This window comes from Dermochelys coriacea, chromosome 4 (genome assembly GCF_009764565.3).
Source record: "Dermochelys coriacea isolate rDerCor1 chromosome 4, rDerCor1.pri.v4, whole genome shotgun sequence".
Lineage (NCBI taxonomy): Eukaryota > Metazoa > Chordata > Testudines > Dermochelyidae > Dermochelys > Dermochelys coriacea.
Window position 1 is genome coordinate 52,577,338 of NC_050071.1, and position 15,557 is coordinate 52,592,894.

A 15,557-nucleotide genomic window follows, 5' to 3' on the forward strand; every position below is an offset into this window, starting at 1 on the left:
ATTCAAAACACGTCTTCCCACAATAGTATTTGTTTCTAATCAGAATAGCATTGTTTTAAAGTGAAAGTTTGGGGTATAGATTATTGAAGTTCAGAAGCCCCATTCTGCCTCTGCATTATACAGGGTGCAGAGACAGGCCATATATTCATCTTGACAACATTATATGGTTGGGGGGGGGAGTGATAACTCAGTAGTTTGAGCATTGGCCTGCTAAACCAGCGTTGTGAGTTCATTCCTTGAGGGGGCCATTTAGGGATGTTGGGCAATAATTGGGGATTGGTCCTGCTTTGAGGAGGGGGTTGGACTAGATGACCTCCTGAGGTCCCTTCCAACCCTGATATTCTATGATAACTTGCTGCAGGATATCGGGGAGGGAGGATACCATTTGTATGTAATCAGAAGGAAGAATCCCACATGTAGAATATACTACATTAATTTTATTTTCAGAGTTCTCCATCAGCTTTAGAAAAGAAATACTAGTCCAACTTTTAGGATTCATAGTTGCCATATAAATTGTGTATGATATATATTATTTTTGGTCTTGCTTTAGTACTATCACAATTGATGATCCTTGGTCATAATATTAAGTTTTATGTGCATTTTTCAAGCTTTTCTGTAATTTTTCTACACCATGCCAGGAATTTTTTGTTTGATTGTTTTTACTTATATTTTGTAAACAGGAGCTTTAAAACCCCCACTGCTGTCTGCCTCTAAGCACTTCCAATCTTGAATTACAGTTTTTTATATGTTTCAGAGTAGCAGCTGTGTTAGTCTGTATTCGCAAAAAGAAAAGGAGTACTTGTGGCACCTTAGAGACTAACAAATTTATTAGAGCATAAGCTTTCGTGAGCTACAGCTCACTTCATCGGATGCAACTTTTTATATCTTAGTTTGAAAGTTTAGTTCAATCTATTTAATAGAGGCAGTGTACAGATGTGAGGGAAAGGATAAAATCTAAAATGTTTATGCAATAAGAACATAAACACCTCATTATAAATAGATCCATATGCCAAATATCAATAATGCTCCTATTTACAATATAAAATGTGCCTTGTGGCCAAGATTGTATTGTATTTTTATAAAAATATTAGTCACATATGTGTAGTTTGTATGAGATTATGGGCCATGAATATTTTTACTTCAATAAAACATAAATAAGATGATAAAGTGTTTTTCTGATTAGTTTGGCATATTGCAATGTTATAATCCCCTTTCACAGTTTAGAGTACGGGTAAGGAGTCAATGTAAACAACTAAATTTGAATGAAAAACTTAAAACAAAAGTTCATCTGCCATGGATTTCCTTAAATCTACTAAAAGGAAAGGAGGACTTGTGGCACCTTGGAGACTAAAATTTATTTGAGCATAAGCTTTCATGAGCTACAGCTCACTTCATCGGATGCATTCAGTGAAAAATACCGTGGGGAGATTTATATACACAGAGAACATGCAACAATGGGTGTTACCATACACACTGTAAGGAGAGTGATCAGGTAAGGTGAGCTATTACCCAGCAGGGGGGAGGGGGGAACTTTTGTAGTGATAATCAAGGTGGGCCATTTCCAGCAGTTGACAAGAACTTTTGAGGAACAGCCGGGGGGGGGAGGAAAGAGGGAGGAACATGGGGAAATAGTTTAACTTTGTGTAATGTCCCATCCACTCCCAGTCTTTATTCAAGCCTAAGTTAATTCTATCCAGTTTGCAAATTAATTCCAATTCACCAGACTCTCGCTGGAGTCTGTTTTTGAAGTTTTTTTGTTGAAGAATAGCCGCTTTTAGGTCTGTACTCGAGTGACCGAAGAGACTGAAGTGTTCTCCGACTCATTTTTGAATGTTATAATTCTTGATGTCTGATTTGTGTCCATTTATTCTTTTACGTAGAGACTGACCAGTTTGGCCATTGTACATGGCAGAGGGGCATTGCTGGCACATGATGGCATATAGCACATTGGTAGATGTGCAGGTGAATGAGCCTCTGATAGCGTGGCTGATGTGATTAGGCCCTATGATGGTGTCCCCTGAATAGATATGTGGACACAGTTTGCAATGGGCTTCGTTGCAAGGATAGGTTCCTGGGTTAGTTGTTCCACTGTGTGGTGTGTGGTTGCTGGTTAGTATTTGCTTCAGGTTGGGGGGCTGTCTGTAAGCAAGGACTGGCCTGTCTCCCAAGATCTGTGAGAGTGATGGGTCGTCCTTCAGGATAGATTGCAGATCCTTGATGATGCGTTGGAGAGGTTTTAGTTGGGTGCTGAAGGTGATGGCTAGTGGCGTTCTCTTATTTTCTTTGTTGGGCTGTCCTGTAGTAGGTAACTTCAGGGGACTCTTCTGGCTCTGTCAATCTGTTAATCAGGGTCTACAGCCAAACTCTACGATACAATCGCATTTGCTCCAACCCCTCAGAGACAAACACCTACTAGATCTCTATCAAGTGTTCTTACTACTACAATACCCACCTGCTGAAGTGAAGAAACAGATCTACCAATGTGATATATGCCATCATGTGCCAGCAATGCCCCTCTGCCATGTACATTGGCCAAACTGGATACAGACTAACACAACTGCTACTCTAAAACCTGTCATTAAATCTACTGTTTTTCTTGGTAAATAGATTTACTGTGTACTATGTGGTACCTTGACCTATATTACTGTATGCTGTGTCTCTGATTCAGAAAGAAACATATCCACTGCAAAAGCTTATTTCTCTCGGACAAACTATACCATGTTTGGTTATCTGTTGTAAGGAATGAATACTGATCAAAATATCAAATGCTAGCCCTAACAAGCAGTTTTAGGTGCAACAACCTGCAAGATTTGTTTTACATCTCCAAAGAAGAACATTAGGTTTCAGAACATCAGTCAGCTGGTTGATTGTCATACATATTTCTGTGAAACTCTTCAAAGGCGTCACTGTTGCTCACTAGGAAAAGAGAAAAAAAATACACTGACGTTTTAGAGAGAGAAGAGTAACTTATGTTTAATGGTAATAAACCTGATGCACCATCACTTCCTGTGCAGGTATTAGAAGTACCGCTGTATGTTTAATTAAACTGGCTTAAGAACATAAGAACAGCCATAGTGGGTCAGACCAGTGGTCCATCTGGCCCAGTATCCAGTCTTCTGACAGTGGCCTGTGCCAGGTGCTTCAGAGGGAACAAACAGAATAGGGCAATTATTGAGTGATCCATACCTTGTCATCTACTCTCAGCTTCTGGCCGTCAAAGGCTAGGGATACCCAGAGCATGGAGTTGCATCCTGACCATCTTGGCTAATAATCATTGATGGACCTTTCCGCCATGAACTTGTCTAATTCTTTTTTGAACTCAGTTATAGTTTTGGCCTTCACAACATCCCCTGGCTACGAGTTCCATAGGTTGACTGTGCATTGTGTGAAGAAATACTTCCTTATGTTTGTTTTAACACCTGCTGCCTATTAATTCATTGGATGACCCCTGGTTCTTGTGTTATGTGAAGGAGTAAATAACACTTCCTTATTCACTCTCCATGACTTTATATACCTCTATTATATGCCCCCTTAGGCATCTTTTTTCAAGCTGAAAAGTCCTAGTCTTTTTAATCTCTCCTCATATGGAAGTTGTTCCATACCCCTAATATTTTTGTTGCCCTTCTCTATACTTTTCCCAATTCTGATATATATTTTTGGAGATGGGGCAACCAGAACTGCATGCAGAATTCAAGTGTGGGCGTACCATGGATTTATATAATGGCATTATGATATTTGCTGTCTTATTAGCTATCTCTTTCCTAATGGTTCCTAACATTGTTAGCTTCTTTGACTGCTGCCGCACATTGAGTGGATGTGTTTAGAGAACTATCCACAATGACTCCAAGATCTCTTTCTTGAGCGGTAGCAGCTAATTTAGATCCCATAATTTTGTATGTATAGTTGGGATTATATTTTTCAGGGTACATTACTTTGCATTTATCAACATGAGTTAGCTTGTGCAAGCTAACTGACTAACCAATAACTAAAGAAATCGTGGGACCTCATGTATCAACCAGGAGCTAACTACACTAAAGATTTGCAGAAAATAGGTGTACAGTTTGGTGTACGGATGGGCTCCACCTAACCAAAATGGAACCAGATTGATGGTACTTAACATTAAATTAATGGCTGGGGGAAAGCCGACAGGTGCGGAGGAGCACATGGTTCAGACATCCCTTAGGGGAGGATCTATTAAGAGAGAATCTCTATGTCCTAGTGAGGACGAGAGGATGGAAAATGATAAAATACAGGCAGGGTCTGATCAGAAATAGACAAATAAAAAAAAAGTCCCATTCAATTAGATCATGTAATGGCAGTCAAAAGGAGACAAGTTTTTATAGTGCTTATATACCAATGCTAGAAGTCTAAATAATAAAATGGGTTAACTAGAGTGCCTCATATTAAATGAGGATATTGATATAATAGATATCACAGAAACTTAGTGGAATGAGGATAATCAATGGGATACAGTAATACCAGGGTACAAAATATAACGGAAGGACAGAACAGGTCATATTGGAGGGAGAGTGGCATTATATGTGAAAGAAAGCAAAGAATCAAATGAAGTAAAAATTTTAAATGAATCAAACTGTACCATAGAATCTCTATGGATAGAAATTCCGTACTCTAATAAGAATATAGCAGTAGGCATATATTACCGACCATCTGACCAGGATGGCGAGAGTAACTGAAATGCTCAGGGAGATTAGAGAGGCTACTAAAATAGAAAACTCAATAATAATAATAATAATAATTAATAATGGGAGATTTCAATTATCCCCATATTGACTGGGTACAGGTCACCTCAGGGCAGGATGCAGAGATAAAGTTTCTTGACACCTTAAATGACTGCTTCTTAGAGCAGCTGATCCTGGAACCCCCCAGAACAGAGGCATTTCTTGATTTAGCCCTAAGTGGAGCACAGGATCTGGTCCAAGAGGTGAATATAGCTGGACCTCTTGGTAATAGTGACCATAATATACTTAAATTTAATATCCCTGTGGCAGGAAAAACACCACAGAAGCCCAACATTGTAGCATTTAATTTCAGGACGGAGAACTACACAAAAATGAGAAGGTTAGGTAAACAGAAATTAAAGGGTATAGTGCCAAAAGTGAAATCTCTGCAAGCTGTGTGGAAAGTTTTTAAAGACACCATAATAGAAGCTCAACTTAAATGTATACCCCAAAATTATAAAACATACTAAGAGAACCAAAAAAGAGCCACCGTGGCTAAACAACAAAGTAAAAGAAGCAGTGAGAGGCAAAAAGGCATCCTTTATAAAGTGGAAGTTAAATCCTAGTGAGGAAAATAGAAAGGAGCATAAACACTGGCAAATGAAGTGTAAAAATACAATTAGGAAGGCCAAAAAAGAATATGAGGAACAGTTAGCTAAAGACTGAAAAAGTAATAGCAAATTTTTTTAAGTACATCCGAAGCAGGAAGCTTGCTAAACAACCAGTGGGGGGACTGGATGATTGAGGTACTAAAGCAGTGGGCCCCAAAGTGGGGTGCACGCACCCTAGGGATGCGCAAGACGATCCATTGAGGGGCACGGAGGAGGAGCGCCACTGGAGAAAAAGGGCAGTGCGGCAGGAGGGGCACCGCTGGAGGAAAAAAGGGGGGGGCGGCCGGAGGAGCTCCACCCTAAGATTGGCCGGAATGCCGCCCCTTACAGTGTGCCGCCCCAGGCACATGCTTCCTATGCTGGTGCCTGGAGCCGGCCCTGCAAGGTATCCTGAGGGAAGAGTGGGAGTTCAACAGCCAGAGGGGTTGACAGTGGCGCCCTCACTCGTTCATTCGCTTTCAGCATGTTGCAACGTATTGCAGTTTGTGTGTGCCCGGTTAAGTGGATTTACGGATTATATTATCTAGTTTTAACTAAAACTAACCCTCACAAAATGGACAAGTGGCTTAAAAAGATTCCTGCAAAGAAACCGCAGATTGAAGATAATACTAATTATGCAAGCACAAGCGAACAACAAGAAAATGGCAGAGCTGACAGTTCTCCTACTCCTAGTATGAGCTCTTTGTCAGCCACATTACGAGGTAAAAATAATGACGATTTAATCAGATCTGACAAGAAGTAAGCCAAAAAACTTCGAAATTATCAAGAAGACTATTTGAAATATGGATTTACATCCACTATCGTTAACGATGAATCTCGCCCTATGTGTGTATTGTGCCTTGAGATATTAGCTAATGATAGGATGAAGGCCTCACGATTAGCAAGACATTTAAAAACGAAGCATCCAGAACATGAAGACAAACCTCTACCATTTTTTCAGCAATGTTTAAAGTCATGCGATACTCAATCCAGTATTTTACAAAATTTCACTAAACTTAATGATAAATGTTTAGAAGCCTCTTTTGAGGTTTCTTACTGAATAGCAAAAGACAAAAACCCACATACCATTGGGTAAACACTTGTTCTTCTTGCCATGGTAAAAATGGATGAAATAATACACAGAAAACAATATGGCGACAAACTAAAATGCATTCCTTTGTCAACAAATACTGTTGGAAGACGCATAGAAAACATTGCTGAAGATTTGAAGAAACAAGTATTAGAACAAATTACGCAGTGTGGGAGGTTTGCTATACAGTTGGATGAAAGTACAGATGTTTCTAACATGTCTCAGCTTATGGTATTTGCTAGATTCTGTTTCAATAATGAAACACATGAAGAACAACTTTTTTGTGAGCCATTAAAGGAAAGATGTACCAGAGAAGATATATTCTCAACAGAAAATGACTTCTTTAATAAAAACAATGTTTTATGAAAAAAACTGTGTAAGTGTAACCATGGATGGAGCGGCTGCTTTGACTGGAATAAATAAAGGATTCCGGGGTAAGGTTACAGAGATAGAACCACACGTGAAATTCTGCAGCAAAGAAGTTGGAGCCAGAAGTGCACAAAGTGCTACAGGATGTCATCCATGTGGTTAATTTTATAAAAACAAGACCTTTAAATAGTAGAATCTTTACAATACTTTGTCACGAGATGGGGAGTGACCTTGAAAACATTTGTACCACACAGAGGTTCGCTGGTTAACTCATGGCAAAGTGCTTAAAAGAGTTGTCGAACTTAAAGATGAGTTACGCATTTTTCTTTTAGAAAAAGACAAGTGTTCCAAATTTGCTGACCTTTTCTGTGATGACAAGTGGCTGTTAGTAGTATGCTACCTTCAGATATTATCAAAAAAATAAACACACTTAATCGTTCCCTTCAAGGTAAAAGTGACATTTTAACAATGAGTGAGAAAGTAACTGCTTTTCGAAAGAAACTCGTGCTATGGAGAAAGAATTTTGAAAACAGATGTTTGGAAATGTTTCCATCGTTATGTGATTTTGTTGCCGAAAACAATGTAAGTGTATCACCTATAAAAACTCTCATATCTGCACACTTAAAAAACTTGGAAACAGAATTTTCTAACCTGTTTAAAAATCTTCCAAATGAAGAGTTTCAATGGGTTTTGAACCCATTTGTTAAAAATATAAAAATGCAACACCTTCTGATTAGTTTGCAAGAACAACTGATTGACATCAGGAAAGATGGAAATTTACTAGCCGAATTTCAACAAAAACCTTTGCATAATTGGTGGATGGGATTGAAAAATGAGTATCATGCTTTAGTAAGCGCAGCCAACAATGCACTTCTTCCATTTGGATCTATGTATCTTTGTGAGGCAACTTTCTGAGCTATGACAGCCATTAAAACCATGGTGCGAAATAAACTGAATTTAGAACCAGACCTTCGAATCGCTGTATCAAAAAGTGTTAAACCAAGATTTTCAAAAATAATTAAGCATATTCAATCACATTGCTCTCACTAAAAATATTAATATTTTTAGTGAGAGCAAAAAGGTTTTTTGTACCGTTAATAAATAAAATAAAATACAAATTTTAAAAATAGTTTATTTAATCTTTATCTCATCCTTTAATTTCTATTTTTGTGTATGTTTTATAATGTACATAATATATTACTATTATTATTATTATTATAATTATTATAGTACTGTAGTACAGGTATATAATTTATACATAAATAAATATACATATATTGGGAGTGCTTGTTAACAATTTTTTTTACTGATGGGGTGCGTGATCAAAAAAGTTTGGAGACAACTGTGCTAAAGGAGCACTCAAGGACGAAATAGCCATTGCGGAGAAACTAAATGAATTCTTTGCATCGGTCTTCATGGCTGAGGATGTGAGGGAGAGTCCCAAACCTGAGCCATTCTTTTTAGGTGACAGATCTGAGGAACTGTCCCAGATTGAGGTATCATTAGAGGAGGTTTTAAAACAAATTGATAAATTAAACAGCAATAAGTCACTAGAACCAGATGGTATTCACCCAAGAGTTCTGAAGGAACTCAAATGTGAAATTGCATAACTACTAACTGTAGTCTGTAACCAATCATTTAAATCAGCTTCTGTACCAGATGACTGGAGGGAAGATAGCTAATGTAACACCAATTTTTAAAAAGGGCTCCAGAGGTGACCCTGGAAATTACAGGCCTATAAGCCTGATTTCAGTACTGGAAAAACTGGCTGAAACTATAATAAAGAACAATATTGTCAGACACATAGATGAACATAATTTGTTGAGGAAGAGTCAACATGGTTTTAGTAAAGGGAAATCAGGACTCACCAATTTACTAGAATTCTTTGAGGCGGTCAACAAGCGTGTGGACCAAGGGGACGCAGTGGATATAGTGTACTTAGATTTTCAGAAAACCTTTGACAAAGTCCCTCACCAAAGGCTCTTACGCAAAGTAAGCTGCCACAGGATAAGAGGGAAGGTGCTCTCATGGATTGGTAACTGGTTAAAAGATAGGAAACAAAGGGTAGGTATAAAATGGTCAGTTTTCAGAATGTAGAGAGGTAAATAGTGGTGTCCCCCAGGGATCTGTTCTGGGACCATTCCTATTCAACATATTCATAAATGATCTGGAAAAAGGGATAAACAGTGAGGTGGCAAAATTTGCAGATGATACAAAATTACTAAAGATCGTCAAGACCCAGGCAGACTGCAAAAAGCTACAAAAGGATCTCTCAAAACTGGGTGACTGGACAACAAAATGGCAGATGAAATTTAATGTTGATAAATGCAAAGTAATGCACATTGGAAAGCATAATCCCAACTATACATATAAAATGATGAGGTCTAAATTAGCTGTTACCACTCAAGAAAGAGATCTTGGAGTCATTGTGGATAGTTCTCTGAAAACATCCACTCAATGTGCAGCAGCAGTCAAAAAAGCGAACAGAATGCTGGGAATAATTAAGAAAGGGACAGATAATAGGACAGAAAATATCATGTTGCCTCTATATATATCTATGGTACACCCACATCTTGAATACTATGTGCAGATGTGGTCACCCCATCTCAAAAACGATATATTGGACTTGGAAAAGGTTCAGAAAAGGGCAACAAAAATGATTAGGGGTATGGAACGGCTTCTGTATGAGGAGAGATTAATAAGACTGGAACGTTTCTGCTTGGAAAAGAGACAGCTAAGGGGAAATATGATTGAGGTCTATAAAATCATGACTGGTGTAGAGAAAATAGATAAGGAAGTGTTGTTTACTACTTCTCATAACACAAGAACTAGGGTCACCAAATGAAATTAATAGGCAGCAGGTTTAGAACAAATAAAAGGAAGTATTTCTTCAAACAAATCACAGTCAACCTGAGGAACTCCTTGCCAGAGGATGTTGTGAAGGCCAAGACCATAACAGGGTTCAAAAAAGAACTAGATAAATTCATGGAGGATAGGTCCATCAATGGCTATTTGACAGGATGGGCAGGAATGGTGTCCCTAGCCTGTTTGCCAGAAGCTGGGAATGAGCAACAGGGGATGGATCCCTTGATGATTACCTGTTCTGTTCATTCCCTCTGGGGCATCTGGCACTGGGCACTGTCGGAAGACAGGACACTGGGCTAGATGGAGCATTAAGAATGACCCTACTGGATTAGACTATGTTCTTATGTTTGAAAAGCAAACAATTAGTTTTAGCAATAGTACTGGATTCTGAAAGGATGGATACATCTAGCGAAATTATTTCAGACTTATATGAAAGCACATATTAAAAATTCCTGTCAAAAATGAACTCCATGTATTAATAACTGAGCTTTCATTTTATAACAATATCTTATTAATTAGTTAAAACACATATAAAACATTATATAATAGTTATTAAGTTGTAAACAACGCCTAGAGTCTCATCAGATATTCAGTATGCATTATGTTAAATCAAATCATATATGTTTTCGGAATTTACAAGTCACCACTTCCTGTCAACCCTGTTTTAGATCATCTGATAGGGAGGATTTTATCCAGCAGTAGTATTTGTATACTATAGATCTCTTACATGCTGGTTTACAAATACTTTGACCGTTAGCACAATTAAAACTGCCAGACCTTCAAGGAATTTTTAAGTTGATAAGACATTCATGTATTTTGATGCACGCTATGGGCATGCCACTTAAGCCCCAATCCTGCAATACACACAACATTAAGCATTTAAGTAGTCCTATTGTCTTCAATGGGACTATTGATGGGGTAAAATTAGACATATATGTAAGTGTTTGCTGGATGGGGCCTTATGCAATAGCCCAGTGCAGTGATGCCAGCCAGTGACCAGTGTAACTACCCCCAACACCCCTCCCCCAAGATTTTTATTTAAAAAAAATAACTGTGGATTCTAACACCTAAAATCAGTGGTGAAGCTACTGTTCTGCTGTGTCTCTATAATGTGCTTCTGCAAAGCTAGATAAAGCAGATATTATGATACCCTTTTTGTTGGACCATCAACTAACTTAAGAGAGACACTTGGTGAAGGCCAAAAGAGAGGGGTGCACCATTTCCCTTGTCAAAGCTAAAGTAATTGGGACTTTGTGCCGGGACCTATACAGGGTTAGGGAGACTGATTCAGTCTCAGACCCAGATAGGCTGTGGTGCTGCAACACCACCCCATCACTGTGCTTGCCCTTCTTCCCCACCTCTCAAGGCACAGTTTTGGGCCACTGGAACCACTGAGTGTGGAGCCACAGGCTCTTCTCTATTACACCCTCTTTGGCATCATCCTATTGGAAGACAACACAGATTTCCCTCTGCAGTATGAGGGGTTGTGGATGCATGCCTTGCCCCAGAGCCTATCCACCAATGGTGTCCTGCATGGATCCATCCAACCCACAAGGCTTAAGCAGAGTGAAGGGCCTGTTAAGGTTAATTTGTAGGCCCAATTATCACGATTGTGAATTCAATTGAAAAAAGTGAAAGTTCATAAACTGTCACAATAACTTGTAATAATAAATGCTGATGGGAAAAGGTGTAGAAAAGAGACAAAGGCTGAATTAGTCCAAACAAAAAGGCCTACTGATAAAACTCAAGCACTGTATTAAAATCATACCCCATAACAAAAACCAGAACAGTGTGATACTGGAAATCAATGACCCAAAACTGATAAGTCAGACATTAGGCCTAACTGGTTAACAAAATAATGAGGGAGAAGAGCTATTCCACACATCACTCCCTTTTAGGGTCCTCAGAAACTTTGCAGGGAAAATTGACTACTGCAAAACTGGCTGACAAAGAGGAGAAAGGATGAAGCAAACTCCACCATGATGGCTGCCATCCCCACTGCATCCTGGACCCTTGACCTTCTTCATCCTAATCCTGAATGATGTCCTGACCAGACCAGGAAGAGGGAACCAGATGACATTGCCACCTTCACTGGCTCTGATTAAGTCCTGAATACCACTTGGAATGTGAGACTTTGTCTCACGCACACACACACCTCCCGCATGTGTTCTTTTCCTTCTCTACCATATTTCGTCTCTTTCCTATCCCTCTCCTTTTTCCTTCTGTCTAATAAGAGTTTGGCTTAGTCAGTCAAGCCTGTATATTGTGCAACACTGTTGAAACCTTGTGACCAGAAAGAGGCTGCTACATGCAATGCCCTAAACAGCCCAAAGCTGGTACAAATTTGCCAGGTCTCCGAGTGGCTGGTAAGATCCGTGTGCTGTCCCTGTGTTTTTCCAGCAGTGAGATTGCAAGTGAGAGTCAACATCAGAGACAGAAGTCACATTGTCTATCTTTGCAGTTCTTTGCCCTCCTCCTTTTAAGTGTGTTTGTCTTGTTTTGTCTTCTAGGAAACAGGATCGGACTTTAACAACAGCAGCAACTCCAGCCCATCTCAATTGCTTCTTCTCGTTTCCCCAAAAAGATAGTTATTACCATCTAAGATGGTCAAACACAGGGGATTTTTCCTTCTAAAGACTGTCTCCAGCTAAGTGGAAAAGGAACAGGGGATGTTGTTAAAATTAAAGCCTTACTTAATACTTTACATTTCGAAGGCTTGAAGTGTTTTTCTTTCCCCCCTCCCCAAGCCTCCCCAGAATCTTTAATAAAAGGTTTAAAAGGTTTGTAATAATGCGTTTGCCAAGACACCATGCAGGATGAGGTCTCTGTATTCCAAACCCCAAACTTTGTTTACAAAATGGGCCTCATATAAGCCTCTTCTGAATGATTTTACCTTAGGCCAAACTCTCACCCAACAGGCATATATTGAAGCATGGCTCTACTTTGAAAAGTAACTGTAAAAGTTACATCTTTCAGTGTCTATTCAGAGCCATAGCTAATGACTTCATCAATTAAAATAAAAAGCTTACCATCTTGTTAACTATGTCCCGAGTGGAGAATCTTTATTGCTAGTTTTATGCATAGGGCAGAAAAACCCAGCTTGCCTTTCAGATCTCATGCTGTGTTTGTAGCACTGGCAGTTAGAAAATACATCGTTTTATTTGTAAACTGAACAGGATTATATATGGAGTCATTTGGAACCCCATGATGCTATTTTGTAAAAGTTGCTTTTTGGAGTAGAAGCACATTTTAACAAGTAATATTTGCAGCAATATTCTAGTCAACCACATGCACAGACTCTCCCTTACTGCTCAGAATAATTTTTCTTTAAATTTGCAGTTAGTTCAAAAACAGATCAGTTGTGTGCGTTTATTATTCCTTAACAAATGAAATAATACTGTTATTACCTCTACATTCATTAAGGTGACTGTTTTCAAAATCAAAACCTGGGATACCTTTATGGGAACAAGTAGTTAGGATTGCAAAATCTTCATGTAAAAACCAAAAATACATTTCCTTTTTTAATCTATACTAGTGTTGTTGCTGTCGCCTTATGATTCAACAATATGTTCACATTTCTCGGATTGCAGGATAAATTCCAGTAGGTTCGTATTCTCAATGAATTTGTCATGACACACTGTGTCCACTTTGAACAAAAGAACCACTTTGCCTGTGTCAACACTCATTCAGTTTTTTTCTGCACTCCCAACATGTGCATCAAACAGAACACCTGTTCCACTGCACCATTTTATTCCTGGTAAGCACAGAGCAATTTCTATTTGGAACAGCAATATATCTTGAACAAACATTGTGTAGTTATTAAAAAATGTTTGGATCAATGAAAGGAAAAATACAGGACATTTCAGATGATCCAAAAATGGTTTTCGGGACATATCAGATGAAAAACCAGAACATATGGCCTCTCTATTAGTACAATACAAAACAATATTTGCCTTTTTAATCACAAGATGGTGACAGGTATTGAGTGATATTACATAGTGCCATGTAATGGACTGAGCAAATTAGCAAACAGATAGAGGAGAGAAATCTATTTAACATTTTGTATGTACACACACACACACACACACACACACTCTGAAGATCTGGTGAACAGTTAGTTCGTTTCTATTCAACTTCCCCCTCTTCTTTCACAGGTCTGCTAGGGAAGTGCTACAAGAAAGTTGCTTGACAAACTAGGAGACAGAAAATGACTTTGGGAGGGTTGAATCCTAAGCTGGAGAGTTTTTCTGTTTATGATTATTTACATTTTTCCTATAAACCCTTGTGGAAAAGATCTTGCAATGGACAGTTTTTTCTGCAGATTCATTTCACTATCTTACACGCTCCTCTAGGAGTATATAAAATCACATGGCATGGTAACACTTTCTTCTGGAAAGCCAATTCAGCAAGGTACATAAGCACACGGCTAAATTTAAACCACATGTTGTATGCAGTGAAGAAGAGCTCTGTATGGCTCAAAAGCTTGTCCCTCTCACCAACAGAAGTTGATCCAATTAAAGATATTCCCTCACCCACCTTGTCTCTTCAAACTACATGAGTAGTTCCGTTGTCTCCAATAGAACTACTCACATTATTAAAGTTAGGTATGTGCTTCAGTAACCTCGCTGAACTGGGTCTGAGAAAGATATCAGACAAACTCAGGAGTTGTATTAAAGGCAAGTTGAAGAATCCTAAAAATTGAAAAGCTGATCCTGGTCAATGACTGTACTTAAAAGGAACATATTGGGCCTGATTGTGTTTATACAGGATAACAAGAGAGGAGCTCAGTTTGATAAGGTAATAATCCAGGGGTTCAATATCTGTTCCCATTTAAATTAACATCTAAAGAACTCATTATCTTGAATGAAATTAGGATTCCACCAGCTCCTAAGAGTTTGATCCAACTCCCATGAAAGTCAGTGGGAGCTGAATCAGATAAATGTATAATCAGAAGTTTCACTCATTTTAATAAAAATCACTAGAAGCAATATCTCCTGGGTAGTGTAATGATGCATGTTCGATAACAGGGTAGCACCATGTTAAATAGAGATTTGATGGATTACATTACTGCATAGTGTTTCTCTAAACAAAAACCCACTGTTGTAATGAATATCGTTTTGTCACTGACATATACATAGCAATGATTTATAAACCTGTTAAAACTTGCTAAATAAATAGATAAAAAAATTATGGGACCATTGATAGTGTAATAAAGCTATGATTCCTCTGGCTCCAATAAGATGTCAATAGAACCACTGTGATTCTTGAGCTATTCAAGACACTTAACTAAGTTATTTTTTACCATTTTCTTTTATGGGTGATGGAATGTGAATTCACAATCTATGTGCAAAGTTTCAACATGGCCTGATTGCAAATAGCTGAGAAAGCTTGGAAGTTGGAGGTTAAAATGAAAATGGCATGCTTGAATATTCAATATACCTTTAAGAATCCTTAGGAATTTCTTGAGATCCCGTTGTTGCCGAAGAAGCTGGAAGACAAAATACAAACAGTTGGAAATATTTCTGTTCAGTGGTTTAACAGTGTAGCTACAGAATAAAGCAAACCCTGTTTTAGAAATAAGAGAGGTACTTTGGGTTCATGGGTTGAAATTTTCAAAGCATCTAGGGGATTTGGACACATATTGGTCATTAACTTTATTTTGTTTCTAATTTTAATGGAAGATGTATTTAAATCCTCTAGACTGCTCAACCATGACCCATTCCTTCTAGTTTAGTTATATCATATTACTGTTTAAGATAAATGATAAAATAAAGGTACCATGACTGTATTAAACATTACATTGCTTATAAATAATAATAAAATACCCCTTTAGCATATTGGTCTTTTCATCAGCTTCATGTCAGAAGATTCCTCCTTTCAAATGCAGTTAGGCTAAAAATTCTT

The 15,557-nt window shown here is 38.3% G+C and overlaps 2 protein-coding genes across 2 annotated transcripts in view; one reads left to right on the plus strand and one right to left on the minus strand.

The window, feature by feature from the left end:
- The window catches only part of LOC122459857, a 46,248-nt gene extending 33,891 nt beyond the window's left edge, over positions 1 to 12,357 (plus strand). The window contains exon 4 of the mRNA XM_043513277.1: positions 12,164 to 12,357. The gene's annotated coding sequence lies outside the window, so the exon portion shown is untranslated. The remainder of the gene's footprint in view (positions 1 to 12,163) is intronic.
- The window catches only part of LOC119855052 (mitochondria localized glutamic acid rich protein), a 51,560-nt gene continuing 38,542 nt past the window's right edge, over positions 2,540 to 15,557 (minus strand). The window contains exons 6-7 of the mRNA XM_038400440.2: positions 15,093 to 15,141; positions 2,540 to 2,916 (exon numbers count right to left, since the gene is read on the minus strand). Coding sequence (XP_038256368.1) covers positions 15,095 to 15,141 — 47 coding nt within the window. The 3' untranslated portion in view covers positions 2,540 to 2,916; positions 15,093 to 15,094. The remainder of the gene's footprint in view (positions 2,917 to 15,092; positions 15,142 to 15,557) is intronic.